This window comes from Kogia breviceps, chromosome 4 (genome assembly GCF_026419965.1).
Source record: "Kogia breviceps isolate mKogBre1 chromosome 4, mKogBre1 haplotype 1, whole genome shotgun sequence".
NCBI lineage: Eukaryota > Metazoa > Chordata > Mammalia > Artiodactyla > Physeteridae > Kogia > Kogia breviceps.
This window is the reverse complement of record NC_081313.1, coordinates 8,938,348-8,958,143: the sequence shown is the minus strand read 5'-3', so window position 1 is coordinate 8,958,143 and position 19,796 is coordinate 8,938,348. Positions and strand designations below refer to the sequence as shown.

The 19,796-nt window shown below is 46.5% G+C and overlaps 1 protein-coding gene across 1 annotated transcript in view; it reads left to right on the top strand.

Moving 5' to 3' along the window:
• Positions 1-19,796, top strand: part of CTNND2 (catenin delta 2) — a 961,852-nt gene that overhangs the window by 929,456 nt on the left and 12,600 nt on the right. The window contains exons 21-22 of the mRNA XM_067030803.1: positions 14,506-14,632; positions 18,521-18,652. Coding sequence (XP_066886904.1) covers positions 14,506-14,632; positions 18,521-18,652 — 259 coding nt within the window. The remainder of the gene's footprint in view (positions 1-14,505; positions 14,633-18,520; positions 18,653-19,796) is intronic.

Genomic DNA, 19,796 nt, shown 5'->3' with positions numbered 1-19,796 from the left:
TATGCATATTCTTATTCAGATTCTTTTCCATTATAGGTTATTACAAGATATTAAATGTAGTTCCCTATGCTCTACAGTAGGACCTTACCTTGTTGTTTATCTCTTTTATATATATTAGTGTGTATCTGTTAATCGCAAACTCCTAATTTATACACCCCCCCTTTCCCCTTTGGTAACCATAGTTTGTTTTCTATGTCTGTGAGTCTATTTCTGTTTTGTAAATAAGTTCATTTGCCTCATGTATTTAAATTCTACTTATAAATGATATCAAATGATATTTGTCTTTGTCTTTGACTTACTTCACTCAGTATGATCATCTCTAGGTCCATCCATGTTGCTGCAAATGGCATTATTTCATTCTTCTTTATGGCTGGGTAATATTCCATTGTATATATGTACCACATCTTCTTTATCCGTTCACCTGTTGATGGGGGAGCACAGATCTATCATCTATCATCTACCCTTTAGGTTGCTTCCATGTCTTGGCTACTGAAAACGGTGGCACTGTGAACATTGGGGTGCGTATCTCTTTTCAAATTAGAAAAACTCACTAAGTTTAATGTAAATCTACCACCATTCTTGTTGTTTACTTTGGGCAGTTCATTCAGACTCACCCCACCTTTTCAGTGGATCCCAGTAGCTGGGAAGAACTACGTCTAAGAGAGCCTTAATTTGACTGGGGAGAAAGAACATGATCAATTTCTTCTCTCTTCCTACCTCCATCTGCCCCCCCCCCCGCGCCCTCTCAGAAGCTGTCCCTTCCTGTGTCCCAATGACCCGCCCCCCCATGAGGCTCTGGCGGGGAAGGGAAATTAGCAGAGAGGATTGAGAGCCCGGCCCATGCGGTTGTAGCCTGGCATTGGTGTCCCACCTATGACAGATGCCCACGTGCTGGCTCCTTCTCTCATGGGGGCAGTAGTGTGATTTGCTCACCAGTGCCAGCCTCCAACTGAGGGCTCCTGGCCTGGACCTGGCCGCCTCCAGCTGACTGCTCCGAACTCTCCATCCACCTCAGGCTTCTGTGACTCTACTGCACGGAGACCAGAGTGGATATAGATGTTGCGCCCTGTAGCTTAGGTCGTTCGGGAAATCCTGTTTAAGAAGAATATACTTTATGAATATAAAACTTCCTACAGGCCTTGGAGGGGGGTCATGCAGTGGACATGCCTGAGACCTAAGCTTCTTAAGCTCCATGGTCGGCCCACCTCTGGCACTGAGTCTGATAGGGCCAGAGGTGGACCGACCCGGCACCATCACACGCAGTGCCAGAGGTGGACCTGTGGTCAGGCAGAATAAGGAGTTCACTTCCCGGGCTTCAGGAGAGGAAGGATGGGGAATGCCCAGCCCATCAACTGCCTCCGAGGAAGCTCTGCCCACTGGCATTCTCCACCCACTAGTGAATTCTCAGCCTAATCTTATATAATCTGGAGATGGAGCGTGTCTTCATGCTGCAGAACCTTATTTTGTCCTCCACTTTCACAACTATGAATGGATGATCTAATCCTTTACTTTGAGGATATATATGGAGCAATGGGGCATCTGGTATTCACTGCTTTGGAACCTTAGCCAAAACATAGACAATGGAAGAAAATTATATTCACATCCTTTCGCAGTACCTTGTTGCAGGTATTTAATCATCTTAAGTTGTCCACAAGTCTAATCAATTGTGTCTAGCACACCCCAAATAAACATGGCTTTAAAACAAATTAATTGCTCTCTGTTAGTTTCCTATTGCTGCATTAACAGATTACAGCAAACTTAGTGGCTTCAAGAAACACAAATTCATGATCTTACAGTTCTCGAGGTCAGAAGTGCAAACTGGGTTCCACTGGGCTGAAATCAAAGTGTTGGTCCTGGATGTACCCCTTCCTGAAGCTGTCTAGAGAATCCATTTCCTTTTCCAGCTTCTGGAAGCTGCCACTCTCCTTGGCCAGTGGCCCCTTCCTCCATTTTCTAAGCCATCAGCATAGCTTCTTTGATTTTCTTTCTCTGCTTCTGTGGTCACATCACCTTCTCTAAATGCCACCCTCTTGCAGCTCTCTTTAAGGACCCTTGTGATTGCATTGGGCCCACTCAGATAATTCGGAGTAATCTCCCTCTTTCAATATCTTTAACTTAATCACACCTGCAGAGTCCCTTTGCTACGTAAGGTAGCCTATCACAGGTTCTAGGTAACTAGGACATGGATATCTTTGGGGGGGTGCATTATTTAGCTGGATCTCCATCACATGGCCATACAAACTGCAAGGCACGCTGGGACATGTGGTCCAGGTGTGTGTCTAGGAAGAAAAGTAAATGGATTTGTAGCAGTTCTGGCCACATCCTCCTCCCTTACACGATCTCCTCCCGGGCTTCTCCACTTCCACTCTCCCCTGGGTGTTCTCTGAACTTGCAAGCCTCCATCTCAGTCTTTTCTGCAGACTCCTGATCTTCCCTGAGGCATCTTTGCTTTCCATCTTATACCATCTAGTGGAGATGACCTCATCTAGCCCATGGCTGGTTGTTTGTTTGTTTGTTTTAGTAAGTTTATTTATTTATTTATTTCATTTTGGCTGCATTGGGTCTTCGTTGCCACGTGGGCTTTCTTTAGTTGCGGTGAGCAGGGGCTACTCTTCGTTGTGGTGTGCGGGCCTCTCATTGCCGTGGCTTCTCTTGTTGCAGAGCACAGGCTCTAGGCGCATGGGCTTCAGTAGTTGTGGCACATGGGCTCAGTGGTTGTGGCTCGCGGGCTCTAGAGCACCGGCTCAGTAGTTGTGGAACACGGGCTTAGTTGCTCCGCGGCATGTGGGATCTTCCTGGACCAGGGCTCGAACTCATGTCCCCTGCATTGGCAGGCGGATTCTTAACCACTGTGCCACTGGGGAAGCCCCTGGCCCATGGTTTTTAAATACATTTGAAGGCCAATGGCATCCACATTTATTTCTCTGTGTGGTCCTCACTCCTGAACTCCAAGCTTACACATACACAACAACCCACGTGACATCTCCACTGAACTAGCTCACAAGCTCTGACCTTCCACACATCTAACACGTACCTCTCAATATCTTCCCCAAATCTATTCTTCCTCCACTGTTGCCCATCTGTATAAAGAGCACCTAACCCACCTGGTTGTTCTTTCCAGAATTCCAGGAGTTATTTAATACCTCCTTTTTCCTTATCTCACTACATTTGGCACCAAGCCCTGCTGATTCTATACTCTGAGTATCTCTCAAATCCAGCTACCTCTCCCATCCTTATTTTCACATCATCTGTCCCTAGGCCTGATGAGATTGCTGCCTGCTTGGTTTCGTGGAATCTCCTTCACCATCTTCAATCTCTTTTCCCTTAAAAATTCAGAATACACTTTTATAAATCCAAACCTGACCCAGTCAGTCTCCTGATGAAAACTTCTCAGTGGCTTCCAGTTTCTCTCACTTTCCGACCCTTCTCTCCAAGCTCGCCTTCCTCAACCTCAGTGCCTTTGCACTGCATGGGCAAAGGTTCATTCCTCAGCCAAGAATGCCTTCCCTCCTCTCCCACCAAGCCTGGGCTATTTCAATCTCAGTTTGTCTCTTCCTCAAGGTAACCTCCCTCTCCAACTCTCCAAGGCTAGTAAAGATCCCTCATAATAACCTGTGCCTTTTTCTTCCTGGCTCTTTCAGAAATGCAATGTGACATAATCCTATTTTAAACGTCCAACTCCCCTTTATCTTCCACTCAGGAGCCATGCCTACCTCTGTCTCTGTTCTCGCCCCTGTACCCAGCACAGGTACTTATTAATGTTTATTAAACAAATCCAGCCGTGTAGCTACCCCAGAGTTTAAGATCATCAGAGGGCCCATTCTGTGACTCCGCTTCCATTTCCCTGGTTTAAGGTATTCTGAAGCAGCGCGGAATGGGCAGACATTGAGGTTGGGACCCAGGGTGAGCTTTGAACTTGTTGGCCGCTGATGAGTATAGATGCAAAATACCTGGCTTTTCAAATGTCAGAATGACTTTGCTGCTAGAAGCCAGACATTTGGATTTGTCAACTTGAAGATGGGACTTTGTTCAGTTTCACACCAAACGTAACTGTGCAGCACTGGCTGGAACACAAAGGCCATTGTTAAAGATCATCCGCTCAGACCTTTGTTTTAAGGCCTCCAAAGTGACGCCAGGGAAACAGAAGGCCTGAGCCGGTCTTATTTCAATTTGCCGGGCGGTTTTCTGCATTCCGTTTGGCACCAGTTACCTACTGGTAGTTAACCATGATATACTTTCTTTGACCAAATTATATCAATTTCTTTCCAACTTGTCAAATCTTCTCAGTAATATTGCTTCTTTAGAATTAGTTCAGTGGTAATAAATTGAATTCCTAAAATGGATTTACTCAGTATTTGCTTTTAAAAGATGGTACATGCTGCAGAAGACTCTTATCCTTATGTATCCTATACCTTTAAGTAGCCAAATCAATTTAATTAAATTTCAGTAGAAGCACCAGAGCTGAAACAAACTAATGAAAGTAACCGGATATGTCAGGTGGTATTTACTTCTGCAAATACTTCCTTTTGGCCCTTACGATTTAGTTTAAATATTTAACTCTAATAGCTATTGGAGTTGTTGATGGAATTCGTTTTAATGAATCTTTTAACAGTTTACCTTAAAAATAGATGGAAGCTTGTTTCCTTACAGCCAAGAGGAGCTGTGGTTTCATCGACAGGCAAAATCTGGCTTGGTCTTCAATCACACAGACTCTGAATATTCTATTTCCATGTTTTTCTCTGTAATACCTTTTACTGAAGTAAGGAGGGTGTTTGTATAACTACCGCTAATTTGGAATCTTTTCTTTCTCTTCATGTGATTACATCAGTAGGTTTATTCCACTTAAAAAATGACTGGAAAACTGGCACAATTTTGAGCAATCAAGGTTTTCTTAAGTGAGGAGTATCTCAGCTGGTTACCTTTTTCAGCGGATGGCAACAACTCAGGTTTTAACTTTCACTTGAAAAATAGGTTCCTGACAGAAGTGATTGAAGTACAAGCTGTAAGTGTTCTGGGTTGAATGAGTGGATGAACTTGGTTTGCTCAAAGCCCCAAGGATTTTCACCACACTTTCTTTATATCTCAAGTCATCATAGCAAATTAGAATTGACAAGCTCTATGGGCCGAAAGACTTCAAGGACAGCTAACACAAAAAGCTTGTATTTGTTACTTCAGAACTAAAGAGTCTCTGTATGCCTCCTGAGAGATCCTTGTTTAGATGCCAGCTACATCTTATCAAATTAAGGAAGCTCCAGAGCTGTTTTCAAAGAGAGGAAAAACATATACTGACATAAAAGTGTCTTAGTATCTATTTCAGGGGCCAATTAATATCCTCAGTAGAAAGAACAACTATTCTCCATTTTCAACATTAATTATTTTCTGAAGCTTTTGTCCAAGTCAGAGATGTCATTTATCACTAGAAAAGATTTGTTACATCTAGATTCTAAGTATAGAAGATAAAACTTCCAAAACTCGCTTTGAAAACAGAACTGCAAATGGGAACCTCCCCGCTTAACTTATCCATCACAGCTGTAGATATTCACTAACTTTTGTCACTTTCCACCCCACCGTTGTCTAGTCACTGAAGGGCACCTCTTGGAGAGGTCAGAGATCCCATCCTAAGTAACGTGAAATCCCATGCCCTGTTTGTTTGGTTTTTTAAAAATTTTTATTGGTGTATAGTTGATTTAAAATGTTGCATTAGGGCTTCCCTGGTGGCGCAGTGGTTGAGAATCCGCCTGCCGATGCAGGGGACACGGGTTCGTGCCCCGGTCCGGGAAGATCCCACATGCTGCGGAGCGGCTGGGCCCGTGAGCCGTGGCCGCTGAGCCTGCGCGTCTGGAGCCTGTGCTCCGCAACGGGAGAGGCCACAACAGTGAGAGGCCCGCTTACCGCAAAAAAAAAAATAAATAAAATAAAATGTTGCATTAGTTTCTGCTGTACAGCCGGGTAAATCGGTTATACGTATACGTATAGCCACCCATGCCCTGTTAAGCTCATCTCCTAAGCACGTTGATGAAGATTTGGTATTTAACCCCTTTTCTCTAGCCTCCCTCATCAGCAGATTCTCCGAACAGCCCTCGAGGTATTCACTCTTCCTCTCCACTTTCGCCCTAAACTCTTTGTTCCACGGATTGAACGAGCTCTCTCCCTAATCTCTTTTCCCTCCTGGTCCAGCTGGCAGTGTCCTTCTCCATCCCTTCTCTGATCAGCGCTAGGGGCGGGGCCCACTGCCCTGCCCCGCTGGCAGTGACAGGATGCTCTTTGGCGGTCAGGGAGGAGAAGGTCTGGGAACACTCCCGCCTGGCTCGTTTCGCTCCGTCACAGCCACATGCCCTGCACACCTCCTGTTGGCATGCACAGCGCCCTGTTCCCGCTCCAGAGCAGCGACCCTGGTCCTCAGTGTTCCATGCCCAGTAATGTTCCCACAGGGTGACCCCCCCCTCCAGAACACACAGCCCATCAGTCCAGTGGACACACGTCACACCTCACAGCAGGGGGGCTCCTACACCCAAACTGAAGGACATTGGAGCATATCTAATGAGAAATGTGATGCGCTCTCCCTTCTCCTCCTTTTCCCCCAGCTCTCCTAAGGGTTGTGTTTGGGGAAAACTGAGTGCATTTGCTGTGGACAGGGGCTCGTGGTTTCTGAGCTGCAGGATGCAAGAAGCAGTAGAGATTGGGGGCGGGCCATGTGCAAGAGGTAGAGACATACGTGCTCTGAGAGCTGTGAATGGACTCAGCACCAAGCCAGGCCCAGATGTGGCAGGTATAGTGTTGCACCAGAATTATTTACAAGATTGGTTAAAGAGGAGACGATTTTATATACCTCACATCGAAACATGGGGAACGGAGAGGAATTACCGTTTCACGTAGAGTAGGCAATCCGTAGGCTTTTTTTTTTAGGTACCAGTTTACCTAAGCCAACACTGCCTTCAGCCCAGTAGTAAGTATATCATAAAGGACAGATACACCAACAGCAGCAGATGACACTGATGGGGTTGTTCTAAGCTAAAATTAAGAAAACAAAAAACTGTAAGGCTCTGGTAACCTTCGTTTGTTATCGAACTGTAAGAGTGTAAGAACCGTGGAGTCAGCAGTAAAGACTATGACATTGATTATCATTGCATTTCTACGATTAATGCGGTCATCGTAAATCATTGCATCCATCTAGCAGCATTTATTAGGCTCATCTTTATTGCAGCTGCTAGGCTAGAGACCAGGAAATAATACGGCCCAGCCCTGCCTCACAGCTGGGCAGACGGACCGGCTTGCAGTGGACGTACGTGTGAGGTCATAGCACTTTGTTCATAGCAGGCAAGGAAAACCATAGCTGTGTTGCTAAAAGCTCCCCTGAACCTCAGAGGCATAATTCATTTAGCAAGAGCCATTGAAGGAACACGTGCTGCCTGCCTTCTGTTTACCCAGCCCAGAACTGAGCCGGGAGAGTAAGATTTGACAGAGAAAGAGAAGGTGTTGTGTCAGGTCTCAGAGCTGCCTGATCGAAGGTGGAGACTGGGAAATTGAGTCACGTGGTGACTGCTGGGTGATCGGGTGTGATTGGGGCTCATTGCAGCAGGAGGGATGGGGGGGGCACCTCTCTGCTCTGAGGTTGAACCTATTTTTGTTCCTGTAGAAGTCAGTGCCTTATCTGACACTGCGAAATGGAGTCGAAGACCTAAGGGGCCCCCTAGGATCTAGCCCTGTAAAATGTATTCTGTAGTCACTGCCAAGTACGCATGGAAACTCCAAGCCAGTGGTCCCCAGCCACGCTCTTCATTAACATCACCTGAGTGCTTTTGAAAATACCGACGCCCAGGGCTTACTCAGAACAATTTCAACAGAATCTCAGAGCCCGAGGCCCAGGCAGGACTATACTTAAAACTCCCCGAGCTGACTGCATCATTTTGCCCTTAATTTATGGAAAAGAAACCGAGACAGAGCTGACCAGTCATCGTGGTCCTAATGGGTCGTGGGACAGAAGGGCTGACTTGAACAATTGTCTAATTCCACCTCTCTCAACAGAGACACCCAAGGTGAAAGCCGGTTTGAGCCTTGACAAACAGCTCTATTCATTTCTTTGCACACAGACCTAAGATACTCAGGTGCTGATCTGAATTGAAAGTCCTGCACGGTTTCCAGAATAAGAGGCTATGGGGCGGGTGTGTGCTGTACTAGCCTCGTGTAATAGACGGGTCTGAAAACCACTTAGCCACTTCATCTGGGCTCCGTTGGTGGAAGTCTCTCCAGTAACACAGTCTTCGTGGAGATGTTTATGGGATGGTCAAATATATATATAAAAAGGAGATGGTTATAAATTCAGGGACCTCAAAGCACTTAAGGGAAAGATCTGTAGGAAATAGAGCAGCCACCGTGTCATCAAACTGTGAGGACCCAATGGTCATGAGGCTGTGAAGAAAGTTACCTTGATTCTCGCACTTTCTGGACCATTGAGAGTGACGATGAGGACGGGAGTAGCTTCGGGGAATAAAACAATTTCATAAAGAAACACGCCAGGAACTTTCATACAGAAGCTGCAACTGGCGGAAGGACAGTAAAAGGGTAAGATAAAGAAAATCAGATTATTTCTGGTGGCAATTTAAAGTTCAATGACTTTGAAATCCTCTCCTCCTTTGGATTTCTATCTCTTATACTTGGAACAATTTAACAACCTCCAGTTTTAAGTTTAATGTGTTAAAAATAAAAACCAATCTGAGGTGCAGATATCATATCACATTTTTGACATCTTGGCTGTGTCTTGAGCTGAAGGGCACAGCTTAGCGGTCATTTTGCTGGAGGTGAAAGACAGATATTGAAAGAGTTCTTTGTCATCAATATTAAGGATTAACGGCCCTGCCCTAGGTACTGTGGCTATTCTTCATCTGTTTCCTTCCTTGAACTTTCTTATCTAAGCCAAAGGGATGGTATGAAGGGGAGCTGGGGTTAAGCACCCAGTAGAATTTGGGGAACAACCTCTGGTCTACAGAGACTTAAAATGTTAAAAAGAAAACATCATCATCAAAGAGGCAAATAGGGCTTCCCTGGTGGCACAGTGGTTAAGAATCTGCCTGCCAATGCAGGGGACACGGGTTCGAGCCCTGGTCCGGGAAGATCCCACATGCCGCAGAGCAACTAAGCCCATGCACCACAACTACTGAGCCTGCCTCTAGAGCCAGCGAGCCACAACTACTGAGCCCACGTGCCACAACTACTGAGCCCGCGTGCCACAACTACTGAAGCCCACGCGCCTACAGCCCGTGCTCCGCAACAAGAGAAGCCACCGCAATGAGAAGCCCGTGCACCGCAACGAAGAGTAGCCCCTGCTCCCTGCAACTAGAGAAAGCCCGCGCGCAGCAACAAAGACCCAACACAGCCAAGAATAAATAAATAAATTTATTTAAAAAGAGGCAAATAATGATTTAAAAGCTATGTGCCCAAGTTGTGTGTGTTACTGTAAACCACTTTCAAGTCTCTCTGAATGACAGTGGGAAGTAAGTGAATAATAAATGTATTGCAGGCTGGCTAGATAACAAGTATGTCCATGGCTGGTTGGTTAAAAGAAATGTTACCTCAGCAATAACTTTCCCAAAGAAAATATATCTTCATGTCCTTCTTCTTTCAAAAGCAAAACTTTTTTTTCCAGTAGAATGACTAAAAATTTCATGCAGTGAAAGATGTCAAGGGTCATGAGATCTACCCTCCAGGTAGTTATTCAGCATCACTAAAACGAGTGTAGATTTATCTGTACCCTGGTCTCTAGCATCCAAGGTTACACTTTTCCGTGATGTGTGGAAGGATGTGCCATCGGAATTAAAACTGAGGTCCCTTCTGGGCATTGGTGACGGTAGTGATGTTGGAAGTCTTTGTTTAGTCATCACACCTTTCGCTCTGCATCAGTGTGTGAGGGGAAGATGGATATGGAACGGGAACCAGGTCACCTTCCTTGCTCCTCCAGGGGCTCCCAAGCTGTGGCCCAGGAAACAGCCCGAATCCAGAGCCTTAACTGGGTTTCCACTCTGCCCTGTTCTCCAGGCTCCCCTTTCCCCACCTCCATTCAAAGTTTCTGTGCCCACATGCATATGATTACTGGCCATAAGCAGAGGTGTCTGGCTGGGGCGACATTCTCGGTGCCTCTGACACACTCCCTGTCATCCTTAGGTGTCCTCTAATCCCATCACCCACAGACAAGTCACCTGCAAGACTCACCTCTCTCACACGATTGTATTCTCAGAAATGGGTCTTATAAAGGATTCGAAATCTTTTTCTGGTGCTTTCTTATGAGTTTCTTCCTTCATAAGAAGTTTTATTATTACATCCTTTTTGCTGACACTTCCAGAGATGTAAATACTTACCTGGTCCCTTTGGAATCTAAGCATCATCAGTTGTGAACCGTTGAGCAAAACATCTCCACTCACCTGCGTAAGAGGGAGATGCTGAGAACAGTGCTACTCTCCAAGTAAAACCAGACCTAGAGTTATACCACCTTTATGTCTGGCGTCTCCTTTGGTCTTAGGACATATCAGATATTAGCCCATATTCTTATTATGAAATACCTTGCCCACCTTTCATGACATATGGAGTATCATGACTTATTCATGACCAAGGAAGCCAAGGGTTTGATTAAAGCAATTTCCTGAGCCACTCCTTGGAACCCTGCCTGCCCTGCAAAGAATATCTTCTAAATTGCAAGTGAGACAAGCATCAAATTAAATGCCTGTTTGGTCTTTTTTTTTTTTTTTTTTTTTTTTTTTTTGCGTTACGTGGGCCTCTCACTGTTGTGGCCTCTCCCGTCGCGGAGCACAGGCTCCGGACGCGCAGGCTCAGCGGCCACGGCTCACGGGCCCAGCCGCTCCGCGGCACGTGGGATCTTCCCGGACCGGGGCACGAACCCGCGTCCCCTGCATCGGCAGGCGGACTCTCAACCACTGCGCCACCAGGGAAGCCCCCCCTCGCCTCTTCCATCCTCTAAACTCCAACTCCTTCTCACTCTCAGCGGATGGAGGACCTCACTTATCCCCACGCCCCCTCCAGGAAATGTCAGAAAACAGAACAGGACATCCTCATCGTCCCCACCCCAGATCGGCCCGTCTCCCTGCTGCGTCTGTGGCTGTGCAGCCTGTCTGTCTTCTCTCCTGATTCCGTGCCCCATGACCCCGCAGCTCACTGAAGCCCATCAACCCCTCCTTGCTTAAGAAACGTCTCCCTCTCTCTCCCGCGTCCCCAGGTTTTCGTCCTCTACGTCGAGTCGTTCCCATCAGCATGCGAAATGCCACAGTCTCTTCCAGGTGATATATTAAAACTTCTCTTAGTCGCTCTAGCTCTTGAAGCCCCATTTCTGGGCTCCCCTTAATAATCAGCTTTTGCCAAAGGCTGTCTGAGCTCACCATCTCTCCATCAGTTCTCACTCTCTTTTGAGCCCACCTGAGTTAGAGATTTACCAACCAGACCAAGGAGAGTACTTTTGTTCCAGTCACGCTGACTTTCGTCTTCCCAAGGCCAAAGGGCTGTTCTCGGTCCTCCTTGCCCTTCAGCTGGTCTCCTTCTCCTCCTCCTGCGTCTCCTTTCCTGGTCTTGCCTGACGTCACACCATTCTGGTTCTCCTCCCATCTCACTCCGCTCGTTCTGTGTCCTGGGAATTTTCTCCTTGCTCTCTGTGCCCTCTAAGTATTGCAGTGTGCCAGCCCTGTGTCCTCTGCTCTCCTCTACTTGCGTTCACGTGCAAGGCTTCCAACCATTCTCTTAGCTTCGAATGATATCTGTATCCTGAACTGCAAAAGTTTACCTCTAAGTCTGACATCACTCCTGAAACTCCAGCTTGCGGGTTCTGCTTTATTCTCTCTCTTTTCTTTCATGTCCAGCAGGCATCTCCAACCCAGCACATCCCAGATGGCAGCACTGATCTCACTTCCTAAAGCCACTTCTCTCCCAGTGGTCCCCTGTCTCAGTCAGTGCCATCTCCAGCCCCCGTTGTTCACACCTGCAGCATCGGGGTCAGGCTGGATTCCTCTCTCCCGCACCCAGTAGCCGAGTCAGCAGCAAATCCAACTTAGATGCAAGACCTGCGCCTTGCTCACCACCAGCCCACACCCAAGCCAGGGTCATCTCTCGCTCCCTCTCGTGGAATAGCTTGTTAACTGGTCTCCCCATTTCTGTTCTACTGTCCCCAGACTGTCCCAGACCCTCACAAGGCTTCTCGTCCTCCTGGTCCACCTTGGTCACTCCCCTTCACCCACAGAAACTTTCTGCTGTGCTCACATCAGCCAAGCGCCTTCCCACCCCAGGCTCTTCACTTCTGCCCTTCCCTTGGCTCGGAGACCCCAACCTGTGTCTTCAGTGTCTGGCTTCTTGTCATCTGCCAGCTCTCTGCTGCCACGTTCACTGTTCCCAGAGCTCTTGCCCGACCACACGCCGTCAAATAGCATCTCCTCACCTGCATTCGTCAATCCCCTCAGCTGGCTTCCAAGGACTTATGAATATGCCACATGTTTTTATTGAAGTGTAGTTGATTTACAATGTCTCAGGTGTACAGCAAAGTGATTCAGTTATATATATATATATATATATATATATATATATATATATATATTCTTTTTCAGATTATTTTCACTTATAGGTTATTATAAGATATTGAATATAGTTCCCTGTGCTCTACAGTAGGTCCTTGTTGTTTATCTATTTTATAAACAGTAGTGTGTATCTGTTAACCCCAAACTCCTAACTTATCCCTCCCCCCTTCCCCTTTGGTAACCATGAAGTTTGTGTTCTATATCTGTGAGTCTGTTTCTGTTTCGTAAATAAGTTCACTTGTATCATGTTTTTCTAGATTCCACATATAAGTGATATCATATGATATGTGTCTTTCTCTGTCTGACTTACTTCACTTAGTATGAGAATCATCTCTAGGTCCATCCATGTTGCTGCAAATGGCACTAATTCTTTCTTTTTTATAGCTGAGTAGTATTCCATTGCATGTATATGTGTGTGTGTATATATAGATATAGATATATACCACATCTTCTTTATCCGTTCCTCTGTCGATGGACACTTAGGTTGCTTCCGTGTCCTGGCTGTTGTAAATAGTGCTGCTATGAATGTTGGGGTGCATGTATCTTTGGGGATTAGAGTTTTCATCTTTTCAATATGCCACATTTTCATGTTAATATCAGTCTTCACTTGTTTACTGTTTGACTTTGGGCGGCCTGTTAACTTTCTAAGACTCAGATTCTTCCTCTGTAAAATGGAGCTGATAATAGTATCCAGCCCTTGGGATTGTTGAGAAAATCTTGCCATGGAGTAAATACTCAATAAGCACTAGGTAGTAGCTTTTATAATAGCATACTTCTAATTTTGGCTTTATTCTACGGGTCAAACAGAACAGGAATTATGAGAATTACATAAAGAAAGACACAAATATTGAAATGAGTTTAAATTCTGTTCTTTGTTAACTTGCACCCATTTATGTTTGCAATGATTCTTTATAGAGAATTGAGTCCCTTAAAAAGGTCAAAAGAGTTAAAAATGGTTGCCTCTGTGAAGCAGGAACTGGGAGTGGAGCGGGTGTCTGCTTTTCCTTGATAATGTCTGTACTCTTTGACATCTTGCTTTGAGAAAACTAAACTTGAATTAAGGAAGAAAAAAGACTGAAGGGAAATACTGTGACATCTCAACAGAAGTTCTCTGGGGAGGAGGAGAGTGGAATTGTTGGCTATTTTTATTTTCTTCTTTATGCTTTCTAAGTTCAAAAAAATGATCCATAATGTATTTATATGGTTTTCATGATGAAAAATGGTCTATATGCTTTTCCTATATTAACCAGATATTAGAAGGCAAATGGCAGGTTGATTGGTAGGAGGCATTTTGAATATGCTCTCCATTGAAAAATAGAATTCCTGGGGCAAAGCAGAGAACGTAGCAACCTGAGTGTGAATTCTCGGCAACAGTCATGCTGAAGGCCGTGAGCCGGTGGGGACGGGGCATTTGAGGCAGAGAAGGACCTTGAAACCATGTAAGGGAGATAAACGGGAAGGGACGAAGGGACAGGACAATGCTTCTCGGCATTTTGATCACGAACAGATTGGTCCCGAGAAAAGAAGAGGAAACACTTTGGAAAACTTGGAGGTGGTTGAAAAGAGGACCAGACAGAGCCGGAGCCAGGCAGGCAAAAAATAGACAGCTTCAGGATCCTTCTGAGCAGCATGTTTCCATTTAAATACAATCTTCAGGCCAAAGCAGGTTTGCAAAGAGACCATTTCCCTCACCTCTGGGGAGGAAAGCAAGACCTAAGGGCAGGCCCTCCCGGAGCCAGGCTGTCTGGAGGGAGCAGGGGGTGGGTCTCAGTTATCGCTCCTCTCTGTTAACCGGGATGATGGAGGAGCAGAGATCTGAGGTCTCTCCTGACAGGCTGGAGAAATGTTTTGCAAATTCCAGTGCTTGCAACGTCCACGTGTGAGGAGGTGGGGCATCTCTCTGCCTTCCCCAGTTAATAGGAGCTGCTGTCTATTGCAGGATGGATGGTCACAATATCACTTCGTAGCCTCATCTTCAACCATCGAGAGGGATCGGCAAAGACCCTACTCCTCCTCCCGCACACCCTCCATCTCCCCTGTGCGCGTGTCTCCCAACAACCGCTCAGGTAAGAGGGGCCCCGGGCCAGTGGCTGCTTCTCTTGGATCCAAGGCCCCCCTCCCCGACCCCTTAGCTGACTCCACAGACAGGAGGGCCGTCCCGACTGGGACGCTTGCTAGAAATATCAAATGAATCAGTTTTCTTTTTATAGGGGTGGTGACTTTGTATCATACATACGCAGACTCAGAACAAACATCTTTCTAACTGGTTTCTAAAATCCTCTAACAGGTGTTACAGGCATGAAATGCACATCCTGGGCCTGCATTCAGGGAGGAATAGGAATATATAAAACCGCCAAGTGTTTGCAAATCAGGCTTTCCCGTGGACGTTTTACCCACTTAAGATGGTTTAGGTTGCATTTTATTGATTAGATGTGGGATAACAGAGTAGGGGAGAGAGGGTGTGCTCCTTGAGAATGACCTACGTTTGAAAACTGTCATTGAGGCTTTCATTACTGTTCCGTACCTGATTTGCTTTTTATTATTACCTGTACACCAGCAGATACATCATTTCATACATTCATATTACAATCAACTGTAACTTTTAAATCATTCAATTTAATTTTTCCTAATTTTATTTCATTCCTTCCTTTTAATTTTTTTATCAAAGTATAGTTGATGTACAAAATTATGTAAGTTACAGGTGCACAATACAATGATTCACAATTTTTAAAGGTTATATTCCATTTATAGTTACTGTACATTAGCTGTGTTCCCTGTGTTGCACAGTATATCCTCATAGCTTATTTTATATGTAATAGTTTATACTTCCTAATCCCCTACTGCTACATTGCCCCTCCTCCCTTGTCTCATTCTTATTAAATTTGGAACTAACTTTTCTTATCTCCTTGTAAAGATACCTTATTCTTACACCCTTTTTCAGTCACATTATGTAATGCCAAGGATTAAAGACATAATTAAAGGCAAAATATGAGCACACTGTTTAGTATCTAAGTGATATAGATTTTATTGTTGTTTTATTCAATGTGTAATAAATAAGTTTATATGGGCGAACACCCACACGCACAGATAGAGGCTTTTATTTAAGAAAAGCTTCTCCTTGCTCTTCGCTGCCCTCCTCCTGCTGAGGAAACTGTATTTTCTGGACTGAGTCTCAAGGGCGTGGTACAGGGCACTCCCCAGCAGGGCGGCCCCTCTGCCCTTGAGGACGTTTCTCATGAAACGTTACGCCATACTTTACTGTCATAACGATGGGGAGAATCAGAAATGAATGGGGAATATTTGACTGGAATAGATGACCCTCTCCCAGCCCCGTGAAAACTTATATTTTTAGTGCGGTGTTATTGCTTCTAACGTTCAGCCCCACGCTGAACGAGAATTTGCAAGCTCCGTGTAACTGGAGGGACTTCCACCTGCCTCAGAAGCATGGAGGTGGCCTTTTGCACGTGTTATTTTCATAGTTCGTAAAAAGATCAAGAGCAGTGAGTCTTGGAAGCTAAAGGACAGTGTCTTTAAGAGCTCTAATTATGAAGAACCAATCAGTGTCAGGAAGATGGAATAATATAATAGATTGGAAGGCGCCCAGAAAGAGAAGCAGCGCCTTACAGGACGGCAGCGCCCCAGGGATGCAGGTGGGGCACTGCCTGGTGATACCCAGGCAAGGCACTTCGAAGACACCTAATAAACGCTTGTTGGCGTGATGTGATTTTTCCAGGAGTATCCTCCTGGTTTACCGGAGACTCGGACCACTGTGTGTGAGGTCTCAGGAGATAATTACACACTTGACATAGTTTAGTAAACCCCACCATCTGTGCAATATCGGATTCTCATTTTAAAAGCTTTGGTCAAGAGGCTCCAAAATATGGTCCCTTCACGATTGCCTGGCAGTGACTCATAAAAGGGCAATCAGAAATTCAGATCTTTATGCAGAAGCTCTAGGAGCAAGGGCAGGAGGGGACTCTCCCCAGAGAGGAAGATGGAGAGAGAAGAGGGGAGATGGGGCAGAGGTGGAAGGGGTGAGTGAGACGCAGCAGCCCATGTTCTGAGAACACGCAGGAACTGGACCCAGAGCCCAGTTGAGTTACGTGGAACAGTTGCAGGTTTCTTCCCTGCCTTCTCATTGGATTTACACCCAGGGATTCTGGTGCCACTGGCTGGGGGGCATGTTCAAGCATCAATGTATTCTTAAGTATTCTAGGTAACTAATTCTGATGGGCAGCTAGGATTGGAAATCTCTGAAGGTTCCAAGATCTCAGCAGTGAGCCTTGATTTTATTTGACAGGTCTGAGAGGTGGGTAGGGGGCCTTTCAGGAAAGGATGGGCAAAGGCCCCCTTTGTTACCTTCCCAGCACTTGGCTAAGACATCCACTGAGCCGTCTTCTGGTTTCACTTCCTCACCCGATGAAGGGCTCCTCAACTTCAGAAAGTGTGCTGTGACTCGTGTTTTTGTCCCCCATGTCTAGCACGGGGCTTTGCACGTAGAAGATAGTAAGTTTGGTGAAATGAATCCAGTGACTCAGATAGGCAAGAAGCAGGCCCAGTGGGCTGGAGCTGGGGGACCCTGCAGAGGGTGTGAATGAACAGCTGAAGGGTCAACTGAGGCTTGACTGGGGAGGGGCTTGGACACTAGTGAAGGAAAATGAGCTTTATCCTAAAACTCGGAGTTCCCCAGAGATTCGCCAGTCATGCTTGCTAAATCTGGATTCCTAGGCCCAACTGAAAATTCAGATTCACAAGGTCCAGGGTGGGGTTTTGTGATCCCCAGGTCCTCAGGTGAGTCTTAAGGTTAAACAAGCTTGCGAAGCGCTGCCCCTGGGCACGGAAGCTGGGGAAGGCTCTGGGACCGAAGAGTAGCACGGCTGCACTCAGAATGGGTGAGACGCAGTTGACTAAGCTTGGGATGCGAGTGGCCTCATTGAGGAGCATGGAGACCAGTGTGAGGTCAGCCCATAGGATGGGCGCACGGTAGCTGCCTTAGCACCGGCACACACACTTAACCTCCACTCCTCCCAGCACATCTCTGCACTGGCAGGGCGGCTTAGTTGCTCGCAATCCATCCGATCTTTAAAGAAAACTAAACCTCTTTTTGTTTGCTTCCTTAAGTCCAAGTGCAGGTTTTCCTCTGTTCTGGGCCCAGTTTGTTAAAGAATCGTGCAATTCCTAAGGGAATCCTCTAATCACAGCCCATCCCTGAAGACACGAAGACACAAACAGTTGGCAGGGCTCAGTCCCCAGGTCCGACAGGCAGCGAGGCACCGGGGCGCGAGGTGTGTGGGGGAGATTGTTAGGGGAGTTTGAGATGGAGCAAGGACCCCCATCAGGAGACAGGTGCTCTCACGCCACACCCCCAGCCCAGCCCCCAGGCTGATGGAGAAGACCTCGGTGGGTGGGGCTCTACTGGTCCCCCACATCATCCTCTGCCTTCCTATAGGGCCGTTTCTGCGTGAAACGTGTTTAAGTAAAAGCACATCTGATTTAATCAGGGATTCTTCAGTATCAGTAATCGCTCCTCTGAAACACATCTAATTTTTTCAAAGGAAGGAAGGAAGGAAGAAGAAAAGAAAGGAGGGAGGGGAAAGAAAGGAAAAGAAAAAAGAAAGAAAAAGCAACCAAGACGGATCTCATTCTTGAAACTGTCCTTGAGCAGGTCACATCCCCACAAGGATGTCTCTGTAGGGAAGGTGCTCCCAGGATATAGTCCCTAATTCCCTGCCTCCAAGTTGCGTGTCCCCTTAACTCTGAAGCACCAAGTGACATGGAGTAAGGGAAGGGGGAAAGACAAGAACCAAAGGAACAAAAATAAAATCGACAGGTCCACGTACACATACTGACCTGTGTTGAACCAGGTGCATTTATGACTTTACCTGTTTGTGTGAAAAGCTATACGTGCTGTGGAATGAGACCCAGAAAGTCATCCTTCCGATTTCTTTATGTAGCAAGTGCCCCAGCTTCACCTCGGGAAATGATCAGCCTCAAAGAAAGAAAAACAGACTATGAGTCCACTGGCAGCAACGCCACTTACCACGGAACTAAAGGAGAACACACTTCCAGGAAAGACACCATGACAGGTGAGCTTGGCTGTGCACGGTTCCTCTGCAGAGTTCGTGACAGGACCTGGGACAGGGCACAGGGCTGGGACATCAGGCTTCAGCTATGCTTGGCAGCTCGGCAGGACGTGAGAGCTTGAGAGCGAAGATTCCCAGGGATTGGCCATGAGGAGGTGAAGCTGGAGGTATAAAAACGGAGCATCTTAGTCCTGGAATAGCTAAGAGAAAATGCTCTCTGCACACGTTTTCTTCTTTCTTTCCCTACCCCTTTCCTTCTCGCTTGCCCAGTTCGTGATATTTTCTCAAATTAGAGAACGAGGTCACCATAGATTTCTTCTTCGTTGGCATAACCCATGATGGTGGGCCAGGCTTTGCGCATTAGGATGGGGATGAGAAAGAGGATAAGAAAAGGAAGGGAGGGAGGGGGAGGGGAGGGGAGACAAGCAGAGGAAGAGAGGATTTCAGGGAAACCCACAGAACAGCTGTGGGCATTTTCCCCTCTTGACATGAAACCACCCTCTAGCCATGACAAATTCCCAGGAAGATTCATCAGAACCACTGACCTCAGATTCCCTAGGGAGGCATTGATCTTTCACGCACCTTCGTCCTTCCCTCCCCCAACCGCACCCATTGGCTCATCAGCGGGGACTCTGTGGAGGCCAATATTGGTGCCATTTACCCCCGCACGCCCTGGCCAGCCTTCCTCGTGGCCAGGCTTCACTCAACTCTCCTTGGGGGCGGGGCTCGATGTCCACATTCATCGGCCCCTCCAGGCTCCCCCCACACCCCCTCCTGCCCCGGTTTGCTCCTCGTCCAGGAGCACGATTTGGCGTTATTGATGGGAGGGCAGGGCGGCGGGGATTGTGCCTTGAAAGCAGAGCTGCCGCAACCATCAGGGTCTCTAACCAGCGATTCTGCACCCTTCTTTGCCACATGGATGTGGAGATGGGCCCCTCCTGACAACAGACCATAGGGACTTCAACAGAACAGGGTCAGATTAGGGCATTCATAAAACTGCAGTACAAGTGGGCAATCCTAAACAGACACTGAGACCCTCTTATTCAGAAGAATCTTAAAAGCGTGTGGTAAGTCTCCCCGATACTATTTAGGTGTAGACCTGCAGGGAAAGAGAATAGACAAATTGGATGATTTATTGACATGTCTT